We start from the raw sequence: 9,576 nt of genomic DNA, 5'->3' as shown, positions 1-9,576 counted from the left end.
TGAACGCTTAGAAACTCCTCCCTGTGGATCTTCAGATCACTGTTTACAATCTGATGGACTGTATTCCTACTCGAGCTGACAAGTTCCCACTTAAAGACTGCCGTGTCAAGTGTCCATTTTAAAGGAGAATTCTGGTTGATTTCAACATGTAACTGTTTTTTTTTTTTTTTTAAGTGGAGGGCTGTCAGTATCGAGACCAGCTAAAACAATTGATCCATTCTACCCCGTGTTATCCTCTTGCTAGAGTTAGCACCCAACAGGCTTAAACAGGGCAAGTTTTAAACTTGTCATCAGTGGTTTCTAACCATGTGCAGTGAGGGAACACAGTGAATTTGACTGCACAAGATGTGACAGAAAGGCAAAAAAGTTAATTCAGCCAGTGCACACACCTGTTTATTTCCTTTTTTCCAGTGAAGTCCTGTGCTTACTCTAGCAGGAGGATAACATGGTGTAGGCCGCACTGATTGTTTTCATTTGTCTCGCTACTGACAGCACTACAGATAAAAAAAAACAACATAAAAAACAGCTACATGTTAAAAACACTGGAACCGGAATTGTCCTTGAAAATAGGCATGGAAGAGCAGCTATTGATCGAAATGTGAGTTTGAAGTGTTCTAGCACTGAGGACAATCTAAGCAGCCTTAACAATATTACAAAGCAATTCTCCCAGTCAGATGGAACTGCCACTGTTTGTGTTGTGGTTCCTGCTTCCTGACTCATACCAGCCCTGTCACCTCTCATAGTCCTCCTTCAAACCCTTTGTTACAACCAGAGCATGCGTCTGTATATATTTTGGGTGTACAGTTCAATGAAGATCTAAGCTCTGTAAAAAAAATCTTCAGATCTGTATAATATTTAAATAAAGAGTATGGTATTTATTGTTCTTGTGTATTAGATGGCTGTGATATGAGCACAAACCGGCAATTGGTGTTAGATCAGAACACTATTTGGCAGGCTTGAGTATTGAACAAGACATTGCAGAGGCGTTTACTTCTATGCTGGATGCCTCTAGGGCTGTATTTTCACATCCACCAATTATCACACAGCTCTGCATCCAGTGTGTTTTACCTCACAGGCCCCGGGCTCGAAAAAGATATTGCCTAAGAACGCCTTGTGCGATTTATGTGTGTACTCCCACATTCCTCAGACATTAGGCATACTACCAGTTACCATCAACAGACAGGTGTGGTATCTTCATGTTTAAGTAATGGTTTCAAAGACAACCGCAAAAAGTATTCTTACCTGCTATGACAAATAAATTTCACACAATATAGCTACCTAAATAATCATAAATATATTCTCTTGAATTTCCAACTAAACATTGTGAGGAAACGTTACACTTGGAAAATAATTTAAACAAGCAAAGCCATATCGTTATGCTATAAACGACATGCTGCTTATACAATTTAAAAGTACATCAAATTCAAGTTAATTAAGATCCTATCATTCAGACTACACTTAAATGTTGTGGCCTACTTTTAACAACTACCAGCTCAGCCCTGTTATCAAAGGGAGGGGCTTCTTGTATAGTCTTCCTCCAAATTCGCCTCTTCGTCACTGTAGCATGCCAGAACAGGAAGTCTGGCAGCACAACCATCATCGTCTTGCTCTGAGGACCTGAACAGGAGGGAGCAGATCTATATGGAAATAGACACAACATAAGTAAAGCGTACATTTTTTTAAATAAAACATTTCAGTTCATCAGAAATGAGTTGCCATTTTGTTTCGTTTTTGTGATGAAATGTTGATTATTTTAGTTGCCTTTTTATAGTAATTAGATTTGTCGTTACTTTTCCTTGATACAATTGAAGGAAATATGATCGTTGCATCAGGTCTCTAGAACTGGACCTGACAAGATGATATTCTGATGAACCTCTTGAGGGGCCAAAAGAACATATGATTCCCCAGACCAAAACATTCAACACTGAGGAACAAAAGACGTCCCATCCCTCACATCGAGTGTCACCTCGCTTGTCTTCTTCAGTCACACCTCACGTGATGAGGCAACATGGCGTTCTTCCAGTAGAATTCAAAGTAAAGCACTTAAGCACTTCACACTGCCACCCATCCTGTGGAAACTGTAAGGAACTATGTAGACTAGAATAAGACCTCCGGCGATCAGCCTCAGGGTTGTGCTTCAGTGGAAGTGTCACTTGAATGGCATGTTTGTGTGATGTTAAAAAAAGAAAGAAACATAATGAAGAAAGCGAAGAAACAAATTAGACTTGGGACCGTTCTTTGTAGTTGCAGGAAACATTCAGCTGCAACACAAACTCCTGGGCAGTTAATTGCTTCTTTTTCAATTGTTTTCACACCCGTTGGTTTGCCAGCAGGCTGTTGGGAGTTGGGTTGGGAACCAGTGGGTCGCTGGTTCAAGTCCCCATACAGACCAAAGTACAGTGTGGATTGGTAGCTGGTGCCACTTCACCTCCTGGGCATGGCTTGGTGTTCTTGACCCAACCTCAACCCCCGCCCGCTCAAGGCGCTGGTCCAGGACTGGTCGGCCCACTGACTCTGACATTTCTCCATTTGTGCATCAATAGGTGTGTGTGTGTCTATTTCAGGCCTGTGTGTAGTTATTACTAACAGAGTGTAGATTGTAATTTCCGAACTGGGGTCAATAAATAGTAGTAATCATTATTACATTGTTTTAAAACTTTCTTGTGGCAGTAAGTGAACGCAGCCTAAAGCCTGCATACTTCAGAGAAGTTACCAGTGAAAAATGAAAACCCAACAGGAAGCTGCTGTTACCATGGAGGAAGCAGGAGTCAAGGTGGCGCTGGCAAAGGCCTCATCAGCTACACCGTGCCCGTTAGGGTCATCAGTCTCAGGCTGCAGCAGCATAAGAGCAGGTAGGTTGGTTACAGGGCTACCCTGGCTGGATGGTATCATCTCCATCATAGCAGGAATATCCTGAGCCTTACTGCTGTCTGCCTCACATGGTAGAACAGCTGCATCTGCACACCTGGAAACACATAACACACTCTGCGGCAAGCGTTTTTTAACCCAGATAATAGTAATAATCAGTTCCTATGCTGGCAAAAATGTTCATGACACAGTGTGCAGTGTAATTGTGGTTTACAGTGCCATGTTCTACAGCAGCAAATTAACAGTTCTGTCTCAGTGCAGACAACACAGTGAAGTCACAGTATATCTCAGTGAAATTTAACTCCTGAGCATTCAGCTTATGGTTATGGTTACAATGCCATGGAATGGCCAATTAAAAGACAGAGGAAAGAGGACACAGGCTGAAGAGTAAATTTCACACCCACGCTGACAACTTTAATAAACCTTTTGGTGGAAGTGGTGTCTATACAACATATTCAATGACCAAGATATTAAGGTATATTCTAACCAAAACAGTCAAAAATAATACCAAGACTAATAAACCTGAAAATATTGACTTTAGGAGTTAAAATATTTAAAGAACATTGTTTATTCCCCTTTATAAATGGCATTCATGAACCAGGCGTGTAGGTCTGTATTAGCTGCTACTAAAAGTGGCTTTGAGCACAGTAACAAAACACCCTGTGCATGTAGCCACACTACATGTCATCAACCACCAGAAGTACAAAGAGGTGCACTGCAGGAAGAAGAGAGCAAGCTGGTTTTAAAAAGTCTCCAGACAACCTCAGGCTTCTTTAGTTGTACTTCAAAAAAGCCCCTGAGGCAGCAAGGAAGCAAGTTTTCTAGAAAACTAGAATTACCACCTTGTATGACTACGCTAACCAGTCAAGTTGCAGTTTACATTAATGTCTGCCCAGGCTATATAACATATGTAGTGAAGACTTTTAAATGAATTTAATGAGGTATTAAGTTGTTTTTCCTCATTAAATGTTATCACTGTATTCACATGTATTCCAGTGAGAAACATGCTGAGACTATTTTTTACAGGGCTTTTAGAAAGCTTTGTCACATGGTGCCACGACAATCACCTGAAGCTCAATATCAGCACAACCACTGAGCTGTTGGTGGACATCATGAGGAACAGGATAGCACACAAAGTTGTAGCCATGACAGCAATGCACATAAGAATGTTGCAGCAAAAAAAGCTACAAAAACATGGATACTTCACACATATTCAACCCAGTAGCACAGAGGATCTATACATTCACCACAATTTAAAGGTGGGCACCCAAGACTATTGTCACCAATTCAGTATCCGACCAGTTGTCTCCCTTTCAATTCCTGAGTTTTGAATAATGGCCAGAAAAGTGTTTTTGCTGATGTCATAGTGAAGTTAACCTTTAACCCACAGGATATAAAAACGTCATAACATCTGCATTTTATCCTGTTAGACATTTATGTCAAAGTTTATCGTAACAAGCATATTCATTCTAGAGTTATGGCCCAAGACCAATTAGTTCACCCTTGAAACCAGGTGGATGTCAAGTTTGAAGAAAATCACTCCAAGTGTTCCTCACAAAATCCGGGACAATGAAAACACATAATGGCAATCGCCGGCGCCTTCGGCATAATAGAGGTTAAAGAGTGCAGGTTGTGAATTCCTGAAGAGTGTGAACAAAGAACTGCCTGCTCATCAGGTCAGCCATGTCTCTGCAGACCCCAAGCTGTACAGTCAGACAGGATCCACCCAGAGCCCAAAACACAGAGAGTTAGCAGAGCAGGACAATGACACTTACACAACAGCCAAGCAGGCTAGCACAAGGATAAGGATTTCAGACTTCTAACATAAACACAAGTCCTGGACTTGCCCTATTTATCTCTGTAACAGACACAAGGCTGTCTGCTGTAACACAATGCCCTCAGGAAGCTAAAAACAGCCGATGACGGCAAACTGCCTTGACTGAGTGCCAGGGGAGAAGCTCAGGTAGCCTTGCGGGAAGATTCAATTATACTTTCAAATACACTGTCAGAGTAGATCAGTGAAACTGAGCCTACAAAGATTTCAGTTGTGAGTAGGACGCTGCCAGGTCAAAAGAACAAGAAAATAAAATCTTATTTTTATTATCTGTGCAACTGTGCTGATGAGATCCCAATGATTGTGGGCAGGATTAAAAGTGACAGCAGAGTGTTTGTTACCTGGGGGTAGAAGGGGCCAGCGTCCCTGTAGGCTGAGAGGAGCCCTTGCTTTCAGAGTCGCTCAGAGTAGCCAGCACCACAGTAGCCTCCAGGACCATGTCCTCCACAGAGAAGCACACAGGCCTGCAAACAACACATCTATCACTGACAGAAATCCAATTACATAATCACCAGAATCTTTTACTGTTTTACCAGCCAATAGAAAAACTCACCATAATTGGTCAGTTGGTAAAATAGCTGTTAATATAAACAGACTCACCAACCACAGACAAAATAATTGACCTAATTTTGAACTAATCTGGTGTTAATTACACACTCAGTTTGGACACAGACTGACGTAGATCCTTGCAACTTGAGCTACAAAGACTTACTTTCCTGCAGCACCGAAGTGGACAGACACAGGAAGGCAATGTGACTCTGCAAAGGACAGTAAACCCTGAAAAAAAAAAAAAAAACTGCGGTAATTTACTATCAAACTGAGTTGTGCTTGTGTGCATCCATGTCATGACTGTGAAATTTGAATAGCTCATCATTTTGAGAGTAGGGCCATGGCATGTTTACAATGATCAGGCTAAAGAAAAATATCATTGCTAAAGTAAGAGTAAATTGAGGCTGACTTGAACCTAAAGCCCGGCTTCTAATCCATCCAAACACAACTTTCCAAAACCGAAAGGAACAAGAAGACTAGTCTGGCTAAAACAGCAGGGTGAGCAAGAAACATTCCACAACATTAGGGACAAGAGTTACGGGCGTTACTGCAGGTCAAGTCTTATTAACTGAACTAACAAAATGGATATTTTATCCCAAATTTCCAAATGACCAACCAAGTCCTTTTACTTCCTTTTTAAGCTACTACAGCAGAAAGTAATTTAAATTGAGATGTATTCATTCAGAAAGAAATCACTTATTCTGGAAGTGACATTTGTAGTAGAATGTTCTCTAAGACACAATGTTTTGATCTTTTATTTTCTAATCTTTTTTAACAGTTTGAAATCGACTTCAGTGTAGCCAGGTCCTGAAAATACAAACACGTTCCTTTTTGGCTTAAAAGTTACATATTTCAGAACAAACTACACAAAGTGTAAACTACAATTTTTCAGCAACTTATTAATTAATAATTTAATTACCTTTTCTATTTAGCGATTTAATATGCGTCACTTATGTCACACCATTTTTTGCTATTAAGATGGGGTACAGTAATGAGGGGAAAGTTTACATGGAAACAGTACAGAGAGCCAAGTACACTATGTTAAAGAACTTGAGTATCCATATTACAAGAGCAGAAATATGATCTCTTAGACATAAAATACTTCTGAGCCAGTCACACACAACGCACGCACACACACACACACACACACACACATATACACATGATATTCTCATGTGACAGGATAAAAGGAGCCTCCAAAAATAAACGTGTTACCCTCAACTCTTTCAGACAGAATGTTATGTCCGACTCTACTCCGATCTGAAAGTAGTCAAACTCGTCTGGGTGTAAGGACATCTCAGTGTACATAGTCTTCATGTGTTCTGTGACAGAAATACATCCAGGTCAAATGGTATTAAATAATCAGCATTTCTATTATCAGGTTAGGTTGTCAAATGTCTCAAAGTTGGTGCAACAGCAACTTTTCAACAGTTACGATATCTGTCAGTCACAGTATTGGGGGCTTGGGCCAAATCACAGAGTAACGTTAGCTCACCATTTTCCCCCTCATAGTAATTTTTCAGACTGACTCTCTGAGAAGTCATGGAGAAAGTGATTTCCTCCTGGCACACTGAGAAATGCATCACCATATCACCTAGAAGCCTGCAAAGGTAGAGCAAAACAAATGCCAACCCACATAGAATCAGCCAAAGCATCGAGCAGAGAGCCTTATGTCAACGCTGTTCTACTGGTGGAGAATACATAATGTTTATGTCCTTGTCAATCTGGTTGATTAAAATGAAATGCACTTAACTGACGCTGTGTGTGTGTGTGTGTGTGTGTTTGCTCAGAGCCAGCTGAGAGTACAAAACATTGTGAACACCCATTCTCTCTCCATTAAATAGACTGGACTGTTGAATCCAGCTGGCAGCTACCATATACCTAGTAGATTTTACAGTCAATCCACTTATCACACAAAGATGGATTTCTAAGCATGAAGAAAACAAAGATTTGGTTTGTCGTACACAATCACAAAACACTCCTGAAGTGTTAATTGTTGTATGTATGCAATACAACTTTGATGTTCTAACTTCATTAACAAAATAATGAGCTGCTAACCTGGCAGGAGCTTTCAGCACATTGGGACAGAGGTGTGCGGCAAACACTGCCTGCAGAGCCTCACTTTCCTGAAAACGTAGGTTGTGGGTCTTAGTGATGCCTATCACAAAAGCAGAAAGAAGATATTTGGAGCACACTCACACTGCCACCTAGGGATGATAATATGTAATGCAGTGTTTGCAGTTGATACAGGTCATTTTGAACATGGTTAAAGAAAACTGGCCAAGTAAAGAAAAATGATTTAGAGTTTTTAGAAGTCCATCAGAAATTGATTAAAAATTTTTTTAATGTCTTTACAATCAAATATGACTGGACTCTACAATGCTGAATCTTTCCTTTACTTGCAGCCATTAAATAAAAAATGCACTGTTTCCTACCATGCCTGCAGAAAAACTGGATCATCACTCGGTCATCGGCAGTGTCGATTGATATTTGACATCGTTCCACATTACGTTCAATCGAAGTCAAACAACGGAAAAGAGGTAGAATAGACTTTAAAAAAAACAAATAGACATTGTCACATTTCTTTCTGCTTACTACACGGACCAGTAATGTAGCACTGGTGGTTGTTTGTTATTTGTTTATGCATTTGTTTTTAAAAACAAATCTACAAAAAAAATAAACATACAAATAGACAAGATTATCGGGCATCTCGATTATGGAGGAAAAAAATGATAATCACTAATATTTTGGTCAATATTTAAATCATGATTATTTAACACAATTACTTATTGACTCTTGGAAAATTGTTGCAATTATTGAACTAATTGAAAAACAAAATGAGTTTACTTGCTAAATGTAATGTACTATTTTTTTGTGATTGTTAGGAGGCAAAATCGAGTAATTGCACAGCACTGATTGTCATCCCCGTTTTAACATTTTAATCATAGTCTTGAAGAGAAAACAGTGTCATGTTAGACTTCCACTACTGTCTCATAATTCCTGAAAAGGTGAGTATGTGTCCTCTATGAGCTCTCTACAGATGAATAACCATTACGACTGATATACCTTCATGGCCAGTTTGCATTTGATTGATTCACTGCTCTGCCTTGATGCTGATTCCAGGCTGTAGTGCTGGAAGAACAGCGGTGAGAAGAGGAAGCAGGCATATGCAGAATGAGCAGAATTCACTGATCTCAGTGCCAGCTTTGAGAGAGAGAGAGAGAGAGAGAAAGAGAGAAAGAGAGAGATTCAGTAAATGTCCTACTCCTTGTTGTCATTTTATATAGGGAGAAAGGAGGCCCAATACTTAGAGACCAATACAGAGGCCTCAAGTACAATTACATTCATATAAGTAAAAAAATAATATACAAATAAAAAATTATGAGGGGAGAGGGAAAAGCAATGACACTAGTTATCTAAGAGAATAAGAAATGAATATCGTTGCTACTGATAATCTGGGATAATTCAACACCGAACACTGTTCCCCTTCCAGGTTTAGTCAGGGCTACTCACCCCTCTAACCATGGGATCCAACCACAGTTCATCTCCAATACGGGACAGGGCATGAATAGCTTTTCCAAAGGCTGCAACACAACAAAGTGCCACCAGAGTTCAAGGTTAGCAACGTACTATTGTGTACATGTGTTACTACTAAGCTAGCTTTTTATTCCAAAATAAAGTGGGTCAACTGCCTACTAACCACTGAAATAGTGGTTAAGTTAGCTAGTTAGAAGCTAGCTAACGTTAAACGTTACATTAGCCAAGCTAGCAGTTTTTCATCGTACATTTATACAAGCCTCACAAGCTGAAAAAACTTATATGCAGATTCATTTTTTTAATTCTTTAAAAAACCAACTACATTATTTACAAAAACATTTAAACACATCGATTCTCTTGTTTAATACTACCTTTTACACCACTTCCTTCCAAAACACAGTTCATATTTGCCGATGAGAAGTGGGTTTGATGACCGATGTAACCGAGTCTGGGGCTTATCACGAGACACGGGCAATCAGCGCGCGCAGTGATGATTTCTCCACTAAGGTTAGCTACATGATAGTTCAGCTAAAATTAGAAAACACGTTGGTTTTTTTTACAGGATTTAAAGGCTAAATTGGCTCAAAGAGGGTCCTCCGCAGCAAAATGTAAGATTTAATAGTTTTAATCATTAGAAGAAAATGTCCTAGTTAGTTACTATACCACTAAGGTACTATGTGGTTTGTTTAACATAAGGTTAAATGAACATTGCTTTTAATCCCGAGTTAGCCAAAAGGGATTGACAAATGATTTATAGTCACACTAAAAAAAGTATAACTCAAGTTAAA

General features: G+C 39.6%; 1 protein-coding gene across 1 annotated transcript; it reads right to left on the bottom strand.

Annotated features, from left to right (window-relative positions):
- Positions 1–564: 564 nt before the first annotated feature.
- Positions 565–9,465, bottom strand: rad9b (RAD9 checkpoint clamp component B). Its single transcript, XM_034870937.1, has 11 exons — positions 9,160–9,465; positions 8,765–8,835; positions 8,318–8,455; positions 7,687–7,801; positions 7,310–7,409; positions 6,747–6,853; positions 6,467–6,573; positions 5,415–5,479; positions 5,044–5,166; positions 2,752–2,965; positions 565–1,637 (listed from the first exon to the last, which is right to left on the bottom strand). The coding sequence occupies exons 1-11, from the start codon at positions 9,191–9,193 to the stop codon at positions 1,506–1,508; spliced, it is 1,206 nt and encodes a 401-aa protein (XP_034726828.1). The 5' UTR covers positions 9,194–9,465; the 3' UTR covers positions 565–1,505.
- Positions 9,466–9,576: the final 111 nt, after the last annotated feature.

Source organism: Etheostoma cragini, chromosome 5 (assembly GCF_013103735.1).
Source record: "Etheostoma cragini isolate CJK2018 chromosome 5, CSU_Ecrag_1.0, whole genome shotgun sequence".
NCBI classification, from domain to species: Eukaryota; Metazoa; Chordata; class Actinopteri; order Perciformes; family Percidae; genus Etheostoma; species Etheostoma cragini.
The sequence above is the reverse complement of the archived record's forward strand: the minus strand, read 5'-3'. Positions and strand labels throughout refer to the sequence as shown.